General features: G+C 43.1%; 1 protein-coding gene across 4 annotated transcripts in view; it reads right to left on the bottom strand.

Moving 5' to 3' along the window:
- OSBPL6 (oxysterol binding protein like 6) overlaps positions 1 to 18,299 on the bottom strand; it is a 95,433-nt gene extending 77,134 nt beyond the window's left edge. For all 4 annotated transcript variants that reach the window (XM_065413172.1, XM_065413173.1, XM_065413175.1 and 1 more), the window contains exon 1: positions 18,198 to 18,299. In XM_065413172.1, coding sequence (XP_065269244.1) covers positions 18,198 to 18,299 — 102 coding nt within the window. The remainder of the gene's footprint in view (positions 1 to 18,197) is intronic.
- Positions 18,300 to 18,800: the final 501 nt, after the last annotated feature.

The following is an 18,800-nucleotide window of genomic DNA, read 5'->3' as shown; positions in this document are numbered from 1 at the left end:
GGCCAAGATTTTACCCCTGGAGTTTAATTGAGCTCTTTCTGCAATTCCCATTCCAAACCCTTCACCCTAACTGCAATCCCTCCCTCCACTTTATCCCGGGAATAATTTTCAAACGAAGCTGGGAAAGAATGAGACTATCACAACTTACCTCATCTGTGATCACAAAGGGGGCTCAAAATACTCCATTCCACTGCACACACAACCTCCAGCTGAACGAGACCCAACCCACTCCATCCCCATGACTGCACCTCCCTCCCTCAAAATTCCAAAGTGCAGCAACGGGAAGGTGAGCCCGTGACAAGCACAGTCCCTAAGGAGGATGAGAGCTAGTGAAGAGTCTATCCTTGTATTTAGGGCCCTACCAAATTCAAGGCCATGAAAAATGCATCACTGACCATGAAATCTGCTCTCCCGCCATGAAATCTGGTCTTTTGTATGCTTTTATACTATACAGATTTCATGGGGGAGAGCAGCATTACTCAAATTGGGGGTCCTGACCCAAAAGGGAGTTGCAGGGGGGTCACAAGGTTGTTGTAGGTGGGGTCACAGTATTGCCACCCTTACTTCTGCGCTGACTTCAGAGCTGGGCAGCTGGAGAGCGGCAGCTGTTGGACGGCCACCCAGCTCTCAAGGCAGCGCCACCACCAGCAGCAGCGCAGAAGTAAGGGTGGCAATACCATACCATGCCACCCTTACTTCTGCATTCCTGCCTTCAGAGCTGGGCGGCCAGAGAGTGGCAGCTGCTGACTGAGGGCCCAGCTCTGCAGGCAGCAGCACAGAAGTAGGGGTGGCAATACCATACCATTCCATCCTTACTTCTGTGCTGCTGCTGGCGGCGGCTCTGCCTTCAGAGCTGGGCTCCCAGCCAGCAGCTGCTGCTGCTCTCCAGCTGCTCAGCTCTGAAGGCAGCGCTGCCATCAGCAGCAGCGCAGAAGTAAGGGTAGCAGTACCACAACCCCACCCCACACACAATAACCTTGTAACCCCCCACCAACTCCGTTTTGGGTCAGAACTCCTACAATTACACCACCATGAAATTTCAGATTTAAATAGCTGAAATCATGAAATTTATTATTTTAAAAATCCTATGACCATGAAATTGACCAAAATGGACCGTGAATTTGGTAGGGCCCTACTTATGTTGCTTCTTCCCTACCTTTATGCAGCGAAAAGCTGCTTATCTGCTCTTGAGAATAAGGCTGGAAAAACGTATTTTACATGGTCCCTTTAATCTTGTAAAACTTTGTTTCTGTGTTGGTGTTCAATGATCTGAGAATCTCCTCACCATCAAAGTGAATGCCCGCATGTTCTTATGCTGACCTGCTTCAAATCAGAGGGATGAGGAAAATTTCCAACACAATAAAAGTATCGTAACTGGAGATGGCTTAATTAATCTTATTCACGGAAGGCACAGATTTGATTTTCAAAGTGATGTTTCGTGGGTAGGGAGGCAGGAAATGCAGAGTAGAACAAGTCTGGCATTGTGTTTTCTTCCCAGTTTTGCTGCTTAATTATTTTACACAATTAATTATTTTAATTCAATTTACTTAATTTGGGGTGGGAGAGAAAGAGCTCTGCAAAGCAACTACCACTCACACTGCCCTACAGGCTCAGGGATTCTCCATTTAGCTCAGAAACATACACAAGATTCAGCAGCTGGATAATTAATGGAGCAGAGTCAGTAGCTGTCTCTTCACAGCACTGCTGTCTTCAGTGGCAATGGTTTGAATAAAATAGAACCTGTAATCCTTGGGAGCTGCACACAGGAAGTGGGGAAGATATTGTCTGAAATGAAAGATATGAAGTAGAAAGGTATTTTCTCCCTTATCTGCAGAAGGCTAATTGGTGCCTGTTTTACTAGCTTTGATGCATTGTCCAGCTATGCTGGAAGAAGGGCAGGAGACTCTGGGTGTGGTTTAAATAGGCTGTAACGTTCTTCTTAAATGTCTGGGAGAACCTGGCCAATAAAGGTGTACAGTGCAGGTAATTCCCATAAACATTTCAATAATATCCATGTGGTTCTGTCAGCCCTCCCCCTTATCCATCCTGGTCCCCAGCCAACCCACTGCTGGGACCTCACCATCCCCACCCCTTTTAATGAGGGTTGAGAGGAGGCTATAAAGGGGTGGGGGGGGCTGGCTCCCTGCCATACCAGTCATAGGAGTCCTGAAATCCCTGTTTCTGTTCCTCAAAAGAATATCTCTTTTAAATCCTTTACCAATCCATTTTATCTGACCACTGTATCCCTTCCTTATGGAGTACCTGCACTGGACATCCTCCCCACCTTTACATTAATAAATTGTGACACCATTGCCTAACTCCCGTTTCATGTTCACCCCAACTAAGCCCCCACCCAAATCCATTGTGGGGAAGGTGGAAAAAAATCCACTTCACCTTGGCCAATCTGGTGGTGAGGGGAAAATTCCTTCCCACGCCCTCCTGCCCCCACACAACGCCCACAGTAGATCCTGACAAAACCCGTATTTCACCGCTTCCATGGGTGGGAGGGTGGATGCTGCTCTGCCTGATCCAGGTAAAAGAGTGCTTTTCCTGCACTGCCATGGACCTATATAGTCCCCCCTTTCTTCTGGTTACCTGGGAGGGATGGTTCAGCATCCCTACATTGACCTGGTATGCAGCTGCAGCAGAAAATCACTCTGCAGCTCTCTGGCCCCTAAAGGGGCAAACATCTTTTCCAACAAGCCAGACAACAGCTCACACGGCTTAATGTGTGGTGAGATCATTGGTACTGTTGGTGTAATCCAGTGACCCAAGGATGTTATCCATGGAGATTTTTCTTAGCACCAGGGGTTTCATCCTCTGGGAGAGTTTAAACAGTTTCAAGATATCTAAAAAACACATATTATTCCAGTCATATGAGGGAGAGCAGTAAGAATACAGGAAGAAATAAATACAATTGCAGGTATAGTGGCTCTAACCTTCCTTTTAATTAGAGATATTATATAAACTGAGTTTATCTGCATTGTTTCATCTGCAGTAATAATATCTGTAAATGGAACAACCTTGAGATATGCTTCCCAATTCTTATGCTGATTCCCATTTTCCTCTGCTTTCTTTTTGCTGATGTTGGAATAAAGAGAGAGAGAGAGAATCTTGAAAGTTATTGCAGGGGAAGGTTGAGTAGGAAGAAATGTAAGTGCATCTCCATCAATTTATTCCTACTCCTACTCCTTTCTATTCTCTGGCAATCTCTCTTTTTTGCTATGATTAAACTATTGTCCCCATTCATATCCTCATTCGCCTCTATTGACCCTGTATTCTCTGTCTCCATACCCACTGTGTACAATCTGGGTCGTCAACCACCACACAAAGGAATAACAATCCCAAATATCTTTATGGCTAACACATGCAAAGTTCTTTAAACCTTTTTTTCTTCTGTTAGCACATGCTGGTCTTGTATAGCAATGTGCTGAGCAGCAAAACTGCCACCCCTAAACATTTTCTCCTTGTCACCTTTTTACTACAAGATAAATGTGTCTCCAGCCACATTTCTGTAGCATAACAGTAATATCCAGGTATGTGTTTCTACGTCTGTTCCTCAGGAGATGTTCTATAATACTTCTTGTATTATAGAAATGTCAAGCATGTGTTAGTTTGTGCCACTTTACTAGTGATGTGACTGGGCTCAAGGGAGAAAGAGTACTTGGCTTTTAAAAGTACTTTTCTCAGATGGACTTTTAATAGGAGTAAGAGCTTGCACCTCTGGATAATGTTTTAGAGAAAAATATCAGCAGAACTAGGTAAAGCAAAAGCTATAGCAAAGAACTAGCCTCAGCAAAAGGAACATTCCCTTAGTGTTAATGATAGTTTGTTTGGGATGATTTCCAGGTAAGAGAGAGTTTGATCCTCTGATGACAATTTTCTTTTTCTGTGGTCCAGATTTGACATGTTTAACTCAAAACAAAGCAAACAAATAAGCTGGCAAACACTGAATGAGAATTTAAATGATGGCATATGACAGGAAGTTTTATGATGATTACAGGCTCATTACGATAAAAAGGATGGATGTTGCTTTTCTTAATAGTCTTGAGCTGGTAATTCACTCCATTAATGTTGATGAATCGAACGAGGGAGGGGAAGAAAAATAAAATCCCATACATGAAAGAAAAATGTTGCTTGATGTGCTAATTCAGTCATTAATGAATTAATTTTAAAAATGTGGGCGGGCCAAATTCAGATATTTTGTTTTGAGATTCAGTTTTGCTAGCAGTTCAGCCACTTCATTCTTTGGTTCCCTCAGAACCCCTCAATGAACACACTATTTTTTCAGTGACATATTGTTATTTAAGTTATTTGTTTTAACACCTGAGTCCCTGACAGTGCCTCATCTTTATCAGTATAGAGTAGACAAAATGGAAGAGAACTTTATGTCACTGTAATAATAATACGTAGCACTTAGAAGCACCTTCCATTTGAGACTCTCAAAACTATCAGTAATTAGTGAATGTGCTTGTTTCTGCTCATCTTTTTTAAAAAAGGAAGGGATACATTTTTTTAAAGGATTTCAGTCAGTAATCACCTTAGACCTCCCCTTCACATAGAAAATATTACCTTGTACTACTTTATAATCTCTTGTAATAAACACTGCTCTTAAGGCACACTTTATAAATAGGTAAATAACATGTAGACCAAACAGTTTATATTGCCACTGCTTATGAGGCAGAAATCTATAATGAATTCACAAAAAAAGTTCTCTATACCTGCATCTCTTTTTATGACTGAATAGTAAGTTAAGAATTTTACAAATCCCAATATAATAAAAAAATATCACTCTAGACATATACACAGTCTGGTACAAACTTTTATTCCAAAGTCTCCTGGAAGGGAAATAAAATGCAGTACATTTTTAAAACAAAACAAGGAACATACTATTTCAAATTAGAAGCCAAAGACTCACTAAACAGGTAGCAGAAATCACAACAGAAACTCAACCATCAAATTAATGGCAAAGATGATGGGGATAGTGTTCCCTAAGAACATGTGGAAGGTAGAGAGAGTGAATCCAGTAACTATTTCTTAGAATAGCCACACAGAAAAAGTTTATTGAGCATCAAGGCAACTAGAAAAATCAGTAACAAATAAGCTAACATTCCATACCTGTTATACATCTATCAGCTCTCCTGCCCACTCCAATGGTCACAAACTCCAACTCCTCTTTCCTTCTCCCTCACTGCCAGCAGCAATTACTCTCTTAGCAGTTTTTATTTTTTTCTCTGCAAGCCAGCCCCCACTTGTTTCCTTGTTGTACTATCATCCCACAAAACATTTGGGCCACTCAGTTCTCTGTAACCTAATCACTTCCCTCTACCATTCATTTGTTGCCCTATGTCCCCAACCCATATGTCAATACCTACCACTTTCTAGCTAGCTCTACCAATTTGCTCCACTTCTAATCACATCTTGTTTCTCCTCATGCACCTCCCAACACCCTGGTATGTGGATCAGCAATGTAAACTCATTTATACAGTACTTGGTTGCACCTCGCAAGACATTTGTGAAAAACTGGAGCTCATTATCCACTGGGACATATGGAAAGCAGTTTACTACACAACCCTCTGGATGGCTTGTGAAAAAACACTGTCACATGTTGATCCACATGCAGGGTACTGATGACTCACAATGTCTATTTTGAATGTGTAATTTCTTACTCCAGCCCGAGCCCAAGTGCCATGGGGAGCGTGAAATTAAAACAGGTGAATCCAGTCCTGCCTTCAGACCCGACACCTCATTCTCCACTAATCCTCCTATAATTGGGCACTCTCTCCTCTCTCACGCGTGCCTCTATGAGCTCTCTCATCTTCATTACACAGAGATGTGCCGCCCTGTTCTAATATCAATTGCAATCTGCTTTCCTATTCTTCCCCCATTTGAGCAAATCACTTAAGCATGTGCTTAAAGTAAAGCATGTCAGTAGTCCTTTTGATGTTCAATGGGATTACTCACATGCTTACGGTTAAGCATATGTTTAAGTCCTTTGCTGGATCGGGGACTAAATCATCACTCTCATCAGTCACTCCATCTGCAATACACCTCTCCCTATCTCACAAGCTAGATATTACTCTCTTCTGGAAAAAAAGAGTCCTTGGTCCTTCCTCACTTGCTAAATGACCATCCTGTCTCCAACCTCTTTATTCAACAAGATTCCATAGAAATTTGTTTCCTCTCACTTCAAAACCAACTCTCCCAGTAAAATCGCCTTGAAAGTTTTTTGTCTGCCTTTGCCTTTCTACAGGTAGTTAGTAACTAATTCCTTGCCAACCACAGATCTTTTCTCATCTCAGTATAGCTTTCAATTATAACAGTCATTATATCATTCTCCACCAAGAAGCCACTGTCCTTATGACTCTCTTTTATTGGTTTGAATACTCTAATCATCACTTTTATTTCTGGTGAAGACTTGTATACTTCCCCCCTCATCCTTTCCACTATGACATGTCTTCTCTTTCCATGTTCTCACTCCATGACATTTGATTGCTAACTTCAAACCTGAACAACACTTCTGCTTGGACAATATCCAGTTTATCTTCCTCATCTCACTTGCTGACCCGCTATTGCTCATCTCTCAGCTTTAGGCTACACTGTAATTCCCTACTATAGAATACTTCAGGGAGTTATAGACCAGTCAGCTTAACTTCAGTACCCAGAAAGATAATGGAGCAAATACTTAAGCAATCAATTTGCAAACACCTACAAGATAATAAGGTGATAAGTAGCAGTCAGCATGGCTTTGTCAAGAACAAATCATGTCAAACCAACCTAATAGCTTTCTTTGACAGGGTAACAAGCCTTATGGGTCGGGGGAAGCGGTAGATGTGGTATATTTTGATTTTAGTAAGACTTTTGATATTGTCTTGCATGACCATCTCATCAACAAACTACGGAAATACAACCTAGATGGAGCTACTATAAGGACGGTGCATAACTGGTTGGAAATCCAGTGGTTCACAGTCAAGCTGAGCCTGCCTCTCCCATTCGGAGGCATGATGGCTGGAGGCGGGCGAATGCTGGCAGGACGTCCCTCTCGATGGGGAACAGTACCGCTGAGGCGGGGACACACGCATAGGTTGCAACGCGGGTTTTCACTGAGACCAGGGTACCACAGGAGCCAGTGAGGGCGGCACCGGTAGCTTCAGGATCTTCTGAGCTGCTTTAAGAGCTTCGGGCGTCGACGGCACCTGAAGCTGGCTGGGGCCTGCACTGCTATCTGGAGTTGCAGGCGAAGTACAGGATGGGCTGCACCACTCGACTTGAGCTGGGGCCCAACTTCCCAAAGAGAATGTTGAGTTGCCCGACACGGGTCTTGGCTCACCCCCTGCCCTCTCCTTTTCCTTGTGGGAGGTAGGAGATCTTCCCCTCAAAGTCTTTTTTGGCTTCTTGACAGGAGCTGGGGAGGGAGACCGGTGCTGACTCGTGGACAGTGCCGAGGGAGCACTGCGTACGGAGCCCACGGTGCTCAATGTGGAGTCGGACCACTGCTCCAGTGCTGGAGTGAGTGCCGACTCCATTAGGAGTGCTCTTAGACGGATAGCACGCTCCTTCTTCAGCCTAGGTTCGAAGGATTTGCAGATAATGCACTTGTCACTTATGTGCCCCTCGCCTAAGCACCTTAGGCAGCTGGTATGGGGACTGCTGATGGGCACAGGCCGTTTGCACTGATCACAGGGCTTAAAGCCTGGGGACCGGGGCACGCCCCAACCCCCAGCTGGGTCCCATTCGGGACTAATGGAGAGTTTGAGAACTACTACTAAGGGTAAGTAAGAAAACTACTGACTACTTATAACTATTTTACAGGATTTCAAAGTTCACAAGAACAGAGAAGGAATCAATGCTAGCCAAAGCAGCAGACGTTCCAACACCGTCACTGGTGGCAAAAAGGAACTGAGGGTGGGGGAAGCTGGCGGCACCCCTTATACCGCGCCATACGGGCGCCACTCCAGAGTGAACCAGAGCCAGTCCCCTACGGATACTGCTGAGCGAAAAGCTTCTGGCACCGGTGCATGTGGCGAGCACACATACCTAATATGGAATGGACATGAGCAAGCACTCGAAGAAGAACAGTAAGAGCTGACAATCACTAAGAGACTGACGTGCAGCGGTCACAGCAGAGAGGCAGGTAGCAGCAGAAGGTAACTGACAGTCGGCCGGCGGATGCAGTGAGCAGTGGTGGCGGAGCAAGCAAGGTGCCTTCTTCCCCAGGTGGGAGGTGAACTCACACAGATGCACATCTGAACCCTGGGTCCTCAATGACCAAGGACAACCACTGTGAGTGGGGTATAGTGAGGGAGCAGAGAAGGGCACAGAAAAGGAACTTTTGGTTGCAGAACTCAAGAACATGAGGCAGAAGACACTGCCCCTGCACTCTGGGGTGGGTGTCCTCCTCACGGTTTTATGATTATGAATCCTGCTTGTGGCATTTTCCCTAATTAGGGTTGGGTGACTTCCCTCCTTTCATTAAAAGTTTCTTTTCTACACTCAGACTCTGTGCTTGTGAGTGGGGAAATATTGCCTCTCAGAGGCACCCAGGAGTGGTATGTAATTTCCCCAGGTTACTAGGTGGGGGCTCAAGCCGGTTCTGTGTTGGATGGATGGAACGGAACCCCTAGATATTGAACCCGGCCCTGGTTGCTGCCAGCTCCACCTGGCACAAGGGTTACATAAGCAAAACACAAGAAGTAATTCTTCTGCTCTACTCCGTGCTGATTAGGCCTCTACTGGAGTATTGTGTCCAGTTCTGGGTGCCACATTTCAGGAAAGATGTGGACAAACTGAAGAAAGTCCAGAGAAGAACAACAAAAATGATTAAAGGTCTAGAAAACATGACCTATGAGGGAAGATTGAAAAAAAATGGATTTGTTCAGTCTGGAGAAGAGAAGACTGAGGGATGACATGATAGCATCTGCCAATCTGCCCTGGAGTAAAATTCCTTCTGGACCCCAAATATGGCAATCAGCTAAACCCTGAGCATGTGAGCAAGACTCACCAGCCAGACACCCAGGGAAGAATTATCTGCAGTAACTCAGATCTCACCCCATCTAACATCCCATCACAGGCCATTGGGCATATTTACCGGTAATAGTCAAAGATCAATTAATTGCCAAAATTAGGCTATCCTATTATACCATCCCCTCCATATACTTATCAAGCTTAGTCTTGAAGCCAGATATGTCTTTTGCCCGCACTGCTCCCCTTGGAAGGCTGTTCCAGAACTTCACTCCTCTGATGGTTAGAAACCTTCGTCTAATTTCAAGTCTAAACTTCCTGATGGCTAGTTTATATCCATTTGTTCTTTTGTCCACATTGGTACTGAGCTTAAATAATTCCTCTCCCTCCCTGGTATTTATCCCTCTGATATATTCATAGAGAGCAATCATATCTCCCCTCAGCCTTCTTTTAGTTAGGCTAAACAAGCCGAGCTCTTTGAGTCTCCTTTCATAAGTCAGGTTTTCCATTCCTTTGATCATCCTAGTAGAATCATAGAATATCAGGGTTGGAAGGGACCTCGGGAGGTCATCTAGTCCAACCCCCTGCTCAAAGCAGGACCAATCCCTAACTAAATCATCTCAGTCAGGGCTTCGTCAAGCCTGACCTTAAAAACCTCTAAGGAAGGAGATTCCACCACCTCCCTAGATAACCCATTCCAGTGCTTCACCACCCTCCTAGTGAAAAAGTTTTTCCTAATATCCAACCTAAACCTCCCCCACTGCAACTTGAGACTGTTACCCCTTGTTCTGTCATCTGGTACCACTGAGAACAGTCTAGAGCCATCCTCTTTGGAACTCCCTTTCAGGTAGTTGAAAGCAACTATCAAATCCCCCCTCATTCTTCTCTTCTGCAGACTAAACAATCCCAGTTCCCTCAGCCTCTCCTCATAAGTCATGTGCTCCAGCTCCCTAATCATTTTTGTTGCCCTCCGCTGGACTCTTTCCAATTTTTCCACATCCTTCTTGTAGTGTGGGGCCCAAAACTGGACACAGTACTCCAGATGAGGCCTCACCAATGCCAAATAGAGGGGAATGATCACGTCCCTCGATCTGCTGGCAATGCCCCTACTTATACAGCCCAAAATGCCGTTAGCCTTCTTGGCAACAAGGGCACATTGTTGACTCATATCCAGCTTCTCGTCCACTGTAACCCCTAGGTCCTTTTCTGCAGAACTGCTGCCTAGCCACTCAGTCCCTAGTCTGTAGCAGTGCATGGGATTCTTCCGTCCTAAATGCAGGACTCTGCACTTGTCCTTGTTGAATCTCATCAGATTTCTTTTGGCCCAATCCTCTAATCTGTCTAGGTCCCTCTGTATCCTATCCCTACCCTCCAGCGTATCTCCCACTCCTTCCAGTTTAGTGTCATCTGCAAACTTGCTGAGGGTGCAGTCCACGCCATCCTCCAGATCATTAATGAAGATATTGAACAAAACCGGCCCTAGGACCGCTTGATACCGGCTGCCAACTAGACATGGAGCCATTGATCACTACCCGTTGAGCCCGATAATCTAGCCAGCTTTCTATCCACCTTATAGTCCATTCATCCAGCCCATACTTCTTTAAGTTGCCAGCAAGAATACTGTGGGAGACCGTATCAAAAGCTTTGCTAAAGTCAAAGAATAACACGTCCACTACTTTCCCCTCATCCACAGAGCCAGTTATCTCATCGTAGAAGGCAATTAGGTTAGTCAGGCATGACTTGTACTTGGTGAATCCATGCTGACTGTTCCTAATCACTTTCCTCTCCTCTAAGTGCTTCAGAATTGATTCTTTGAGGACCTGCTCCATGATTTTTCCAGGGACTGAGGTGAGGCTGACCGGCTTGTAGTTCCTCAGATCCTCCTTCTTCCTTTTTTTAAAGATGGGCACTACATTAGCCTTTTTCCAGTCATCTGGGATCTCCCCCGTTCGCCATGAGTTTTCAAAGATAATGGCCAATGGGTCTGCAATCACATCCGCTAACTCCTTTAGCACCCTCGGATGCAGCGCATCCGGCCCCATGAACTTGTGCTCATCCAGCTTTTCTAAATAGTCCTGAACCACTTCTTTCTCCACAGAGGGCTGGTCACCTCCTCCCCATGCTGTGCTGCCCAATGCAGTAGTCTGGGAGCTGACCTTGTTCGTGAAGACAGAGGCAAAAAAAGCATTGAGTACATTAGCTTTTTCCACATCCTCTGTCACTAGGTTGCCTCCCTCATTCAGTAAGGGGCCCATACTTTCCTTCACTTTCTTCTTGTTGCTAACATACCTGAAGAAACCCTTCTTGTTACTCTTAACATCTCTTGCTAGCTGCAACTCCAAGTGTGATTTGGCCTTCCTGATTTCACTCCTGCGTGCCTGAGCAATATTTTTATACTCCTCCCTGGTCATTTGTCAGATCTTCCACTTCTTGTAAGCTTCTTTTTTGTGTTTAAGATCAGCAAGGATCTCGCTGTTAAGCCAAGCTGGTCGCCTGCCGTATTTACTATTCTTTCTACACATTGGGATGGTTTGTTCCTGCAACCCCAATAAGGATTCTTTAAAATACAGCCAGCTCTCCTGGACTCCTTTCCCCCTCATGTTATTCTCCCAGGGGATTCTGCTCATCAGTTCCCGGGGGGAGTCAATGTCTGCTTTTCTGAAGTCCAGGGTCCGTATTTTGTTACTCTCCTTTCTTCCTTGTGTCAGGATCCTGAACTTGACCATCTCATGGTCACTGCCTCCCAGGTTCCCATCCACTTTTGCTTTCCCTACTAATTCTTCCCTGTTTGTGAGCAGCAGGTCAAGAAGAGCTCTGCCCTTAGTTGGTTTCTCCAGCACTTGCACCAGGAAATTGTCCCCTACACTTTCCAAAAACTTCCTGGATTGTCTGTGCATCGCTGTATTGCTCTCCCAGCAGATATCGAGGTGATTGAAGTCCCCCATGAGAACCAGGGCCTGTGATCTAGTAACTTCTGTTAGTGGCCGGAAGAAAGCCTCGTCCACCTCATCTCCCTGGTCTGGTGGTCTATAGCAGACTCCCACCATGACATCACCCTTGTTACTCACACTTCTAAACTTAATCCAGAGACTCTCAGGTTTTTCTGTAGTTTCATACTGGAGTTCTGAGCAGTCATACTGCTCTCTTACATACAATGCAACTCCTCCACCTTTTCTGCCCTGCCTGTCCTTCCTGAACAGTTTATATCCATCCATGACAGTACTCCAGTCATGTGATTTATCCCACCAGGTTTCTGTTATTCCAATCACATCATAATTCCTTGACTGTGCCAGGACTTCCAGTTCTCCCTGCTTGTTTCCCAGGCTTCTTCCATTTGTTTATAGGCACTTAAGATAACTCGCTGATCATCTTGATTTCTCAGCATGATGCAGGAGTCCTCCCCTCTTGCGCTCTCCTGTTCGTGCTTCCTCCCGGCATCCCACTTCCCCACTTACCTCAGGTCTTTGATCTCCTTCCCCTGGTGAACCTAGTTTAAAGCCCTCCTCACTAGGTTATTCGGCCTGCTTGCGAAGATGCTCTTCCCTTTCTTCGTTAAGTGGAGCCCGTCTCTGCCTAGCTCTCCTTCTTGGAAAACCATCCCATGGTCAAAGAATCCAAAGCCTTTTCTCCGACACCACCTGCGTAGCCATTCATTGACTTCCACGATTTGATGGTCTCTACCTGGGCCTTTTCCTTCCACAGGGAGGATGGACGAGAACACCACTTGCGCCTAAAACTCCTTTATCCTTCTTCCCAGAGCCAGGTAGTCTGCAGTGATCCGCTCAAGGTCATTCTTGGCAGTATCATTGGTGCCCACGTGGAGAAGCAGGAAGGGGTAAGCGATCCGAGGGCGTGATGAGTCTCGGCAGTCTCTCCATCACATCGTGAATCCTAGCTCCTGGCAAGCAGCACACTTCTCGGTTTTCCCGTTCAGGACGGCAGATAGATGACTGAGTAGCCCTTCTCTGTACCTGTTCCAGTTTGAATTCATCCTTCTTAAACATGGGAGACCAGAACTGCACACAGTATTCCAGATGAGGTCTCACTAGTGCCTTGTATAACGGTACTAACACCTCCTTATCTCTACTGGAAATATCTCGCCTAATGCATCCCAAGACCGCATTAGCTTTTTTCACACCCATATCACATTGGCGGCTCATAGTCATCCTGTGATCAACCAATACCCGAGGACCTTCACCTCCTCTGTTACTTCAAACTGATGAGACCCCAGCTTATAACAGAAATTCTTGTTATTAATCCCTAAATGCATGACCTTGCACTTTTCACTATTAAATTTCATCCTATTACTATTACTCCAGTTTACAAGGTCATCCAGATCTTCCTGTATGATATCCCAGTCCTTCTCTGTATTGGCAATACCTCCCAGCTTTGTGTCATCCGCAAACTTTATTAGCACACTCTCACTTTTTGTGCCAAGGTCAGTAATAAAAAGATTAAATAAGATTGGTCCCAAAACCAGTCCCTGAGGAATTCCACTAGTAACCTCCCTCTAGCCTGACAATTCATTTGTCAGATATACCTGTCTTCCCTCCAGGTCACCAAATTGCTTCTTCTGTAGATCTCACCTTAAAACTTCCATTTCTCTTTATTTTTCAAACATTCTTTGTTTTGTAAATGTTTATTAACTAGATAAAGTGTTAGTTTTCTGTAAGCACAGGGAAAAGGAAGGGGAAAGCAAATTAAAACATACAGAACACAATCAGAGACTCATGTGTGAGAATCAATAAACACGAGCCAGCATGTGGGCTCATTCAGAGCACATTCCAAACCTACACTTCTCCCACCAGCAAAACCTAAGCCTGAACACGTTGGACACTGAATTCTGTATTGCTGGCCTGTGGTGGATAAGCATCCACACCACATATTCAGCATCTCAATTACCATGCCCAGTGGCATTTCCAGCAGCATAATCACATTACAGACAGTTTCAGCAGAGCCTTCAGCAGTTACGCAGCCTGGAATACCCTTTGACACCTAGAACAGGGTTGAGGCACATAAGCAGGACAGTGTGGAGAAGCCTGCCAGTGCTTGTGCTGTACCTGCTCTGTGTGCAGAAGTCACCTGTCTTAGCTATGAGACCATCTGTGGTAAAGTGGTCCTCAAAGGATTAACTGAGTTACTCAGAGTAGTATGGGTTGGAGCCATGCTCCACCCCACCTTACTTCCTGTTTAGTTCGTGTGTGTTTTCCATCTCTGTTATGTAGCTGAACAAAGCAGCCTGTTCCCAGTCTGCAATACTAGAGGTGAAATCTCTGCAATCCCCTGCTTCATTCACTAGCCTCTTTTACTACACAACCTTGATTCCTTCCCAGAACAGGTGCACCCGTGCACTGAATGAAGCAGAGGTCCTTGGGGGGGAAAAATAGTATGGATTCATGTAATTAAAGACTACCATAATTAGAGCAGGTCAAAACTCTGAATTTCTGTTTTCAAAACATGAAAATTTCCTGAAAATTTGTTTTCATTTCTGAATCAGAATATAAACAAACATTTTCAAAATTTCCTGTGAAATGAAAGTTTCAAAAAAATAAATCATTTTGGAAATTTTTAGTTTGGAATCATTTTAACGTTTTGTTTCAAAACAAATTTTTTATTTCAAAATGTGTTTTATATTAATATTTTAATGTTAGCTTGGACTACTTTTTCTAGGGCATTAAAACTGCTGCTCATTTATTACAATAGTGAGTGCTTATTTTCTGTTCTTGTTCAAAGTGTCAAACTATTTAATTACAATATAAACAGGAGACACTGAACTAGATAATAAGATGTTTCAATCAGTACTAAATAGCAGCTGCCCTTAATTGTAAAAATAAAATATAAAAATAAAACAAATTAATAGAATATTTTGACTACTATGTAAAAGAAAAGTAAGATGAATAAAAGTAATATATAAATAAAACATTTTGAAACAATATGTCTGCAGTGAAAAATGTTTTGTTTCAAAAATAATTTTCTTGGGAAATTTCAACAAAATCTGTATGATTACATGAAAAAAAACAGATTTAATCAAAATAGCATATTCTGATGGAAAACTGTTTCGATATAAATTGTCTGACCAATTCTATTCATAAGGCATACGCAGGAGAGGGACGAACTAAGGATGCACAGGCAATCTTAATTCTGTCATCTCCTAACTTTTCAGTGCTTGACTTTGCAACCTTAATAATGTTCTTTTAACATAGTTTTTGTGTGTGTGATGTAATATATATACACGCCACGATTCTCAAAAAGTGACCAGTGATTTTTCATGCCTCAGCTTTTGGATGCCCACCTGAGATACTTCAAGGGGGCCTGTTTATCAAAAAATGTTGAGACTCACCTTCTGAAAATCAGGTCCTTCAAGGTGTCTCAAGTTAGGCACCCAAAATCACAAGTTACTTCTGAAAATCTTGGCCCATATTATCTCTAAATAATACAATAGAACCCTGCTAACATCCATATATTGGGCTTGAACATGCAAACTATTACACAGAAGACTAACTTTATTCATGTGAGTATTCTTATTGACTTAAATGGAACTACTCACATGTGAAAGGTTATTTGCGTATGTAAGTGTTTGCAAGATCAGATCCTTTATAACTTGCCAAAAAAAAAAAATCAAAAAAAAAATCTGACCTCTTCCTGTCTTCTCAGCCAGGATTTAATACTGAAGTGTTAGAGTGAGAGACTATAGTACAAAGACATCTTTATTTTTGCAGCATGTGATCATACATTTAACAACACATTATGATTACCATACATTTAAAACTAACCCAAAACTGTCACAAATGGACAGCACATACTTTGTGATATTTGCTCTTACTTTTAAAAACTCTGATTTCTTACTTGCTGAGCATCAGATTATGACTAGCCTTTTCAGAGTTAATTATGTGGTGGGGACAAGAGTCTCCCCTACTTGTGGGGCCAAGAGAAGTCCTTATGTTTACTACACTGCAGAGACTGCTCTCCTGGTGCATCCCTGGGAAGCTCTGGTGCCTCAAAGGGAGCAGAGTTGACAAGGGCTCATGGCTGTGGCCCACCCCCAGCCCAGCACTAGCTCTCAGAATAGAGAACTGCACCAAGGGAAGCACACTGAATCATCCTGAAGAGCTCCCCAAGGACTGCTAGGTAGGACTTCACAACAACCCTACCCTGGTGAGTGGCTAAATGTTACATTTTGACCCTAATTTGTAATGGGTTCCCTGGTCATTACTGTGAATTAGCAATGTTCAGCTACAACTGAACGATGGTAAGTCTCCTTGTTGATTAAAATTTGAACCCAGCTTCTCTTTTACTGCTGGCTGCAGTAGACTCTGTTTATCAATTATTTAGTTATGGAGTCTGCAAAGTGGCAATGTCAGAGCCTTCTTCTAACGACTACTTCGCTGAGATGATGTATGTTGCACAAATAAACCACCTACATTAAAATGCCTGCATACTTATGCAGCAGGAAATTTTCCACCCTCTCTGAAAGGATTTGTCATAGTTGTCTTCACACTCATTCAGTTTCCTGCACCATAATTTACTGCAAAACTGTTCCATAATTGCTAGTTTGACTTTGATAGGAATTCTATGACAAGAGGATTTCAATCATTCACAGTCCAGAAATATCAAATGTTAACCTCACAGTGACAATGAAATCATATCACACTCCATTCCCACACAGATTACCCCACTGAGGAAACCGCTATTTACCCAACTGCCACCTCCAAAAATGACTTATGAAAAGTCTAAGAAGGCAGCAGCACAAATTTCCAAGGCCTCTCATGGCAAGAAATATACTTTTTCTCATTTTTTTCTTTATTAATTCTCAAGAAAGATAAAGAAAAAACCACACAAGCAATGCAATAAGCTGGAAATATACATTAAAACTGCAATCATAATGGGGACAGTAGGACAAAAATGTGGTGATTTATTCTCTCTTCTGAGTTTTTGTAGAATAGGAACAACATTCATGGTGCTTATTGTCTTGTGTACACTAACACCTTCAGTGGCGATCATATGGGCTAGCTCAGCATCACGTCAAAATTCATCACTCACAAGCCATTGGCGCTCCTATGGATTCCTCTCCCATAACATTATCATGCGTTTTAAATATGATGGCCAATATTTTCAAAAATTAGTGCTTAAAATCAGGATGCTACGTCCATATTTAGGCACCTAAATGTGTGACCAGCTTTTGAAGCGTTCAGCACAGTGGAGCCTCTGCGTGCTCAGCATTTTTAAACTTCATGCTATATATTTATGTGCTTAAATATGGAATTAGCAGCCTAACCTTAAGCACCCATTTAAAAAAAAAATTGGCTTATGTACTTTACCAGTTATCATGATGAAGGCAGCGCCACCGCTAGCAGCAGTGCAGAAGTAAGGGTAGCAGTACCGCAACCTCCCCTACAATAACCTTGTGACTCCTCCCCACCCCCAACTCCTTTTTGGGTCAGGACCCCTACAATTAAATAGCTGAAATCGTGACATTTATTATTTTTAAAATCCTCTGACCATGAAATTGACCAAAATGGACCATGAATTTGGTAGGGCCCTAAAGATGAGTGGAATGCTATGGAGTTGACCCAGGATGAGGCTTTCCAACTGCACAGATCCTGGGGAGCATATTAGCAATGGAAGCCCAGCATAACTGGGATTGTACAATATAATCTGGAGCATTCTACCTGAATCCCTACTAAATCAGATACAATTTCTGTAATTTTGTGTTTCTACAAAAGGTTTATGATACCATACACCTTTTCAAATAGAACCCTGTTCCCTGCCTTGCAAGTCACGCCATACTGAACAGATGACACATGTCTGTAGTTAGATCTGAAGTTAAATATTCAGACACAGTATGCAAAACATTTAAGCATTCATAGGTTAACACCTCTAAGGAAAATGCCTCCCAGAACTAAAGGAGAAAGACTTAGGAAGAATTCTTCCTTAAACATGCCCACATAATTCTATCCCCCTTCCTACTACCCTGCATCTATGTCATAGGTCTAGAGTTTATTTCCCCCAAATAGCTTCCACATCCATCTCTTTTCCAAGTCACAGCAGAAAAGGAATAAGGAACTTACTGAAACATTGACATATCTTACCTCCATTGGAAATGCCCAATTCTATTATCAAAAGAGTTTTAACTGCTGAGCATCAGGCTTTGCTACCATGAGGAAGAATGAATTAATAAATCCACCAAATGTTACAAGTCAGAGATGAAAGTCAGTTGTCTAGGATCTTTTCCTTACCTGCTTACTGTCCCTCTGAGATGACAATGAAGAGGAGGCACTTTTATGTGATGGAGTGGATGTTTTGTGAGCAGGAGATACACCCTTCTCCTCTGAACTCATAGTTGCAGCTAATTTCTAGAGATGATCTTGTGCTGTTAAGACCATACCAATCTTTTCTCAAAGTCACATACAAAAAGAGAGGGGAAGGATTTTCCACATTATTCAATTTCACAGTTCATCTTCTGGAAAGGAGGAGAACTCAAAAGGCATCCAAACTTGACCTTAATTAAAACAAAAATGGGAGAGAAAAAGAGAGAGAATGAATCACTTTCACTCTGAAAAAAGTTTAATTACATATCTATAAGTAAACAAAAAGATTCACTCATAGTCATTGTTCTATAATATGGTTTCATCAATACATTTAACGGATCTCACAAATATTTACCTATGCTTGCTTGACATTACCCAATATCAGTACAAATGTTGCTTTTCACTCTGACAATAGCAAATAAGATTTTAACTTATCCCCAAATTTCCTTTCTTCTAGCAGGAAAGCCCACAGATGCATTACAATGCATTTTACCATAGCTTCAAGCACCTTGGATGCAGAACTAGACCTGT

This window comes from Emys orbicularis, chromosome 11 (genome assembly GCF_028017835.1).
Source record: "Emys orbicularis isolate rEmyOrb1 chromosome 11, rEmyOrb1.hap1, whole genome shotgun sequence".
NCBI classification, from domain to species: Eukaryota; Metazoa; Chordata; order Testudines; family Emydidae; genus Emys; species Emys orbicularis.
The sequence above is the reverse complement of the archived record's forward strand: the minus strand, read 5'-3'. Positions and strand labels throughout refer to the sequence as shown.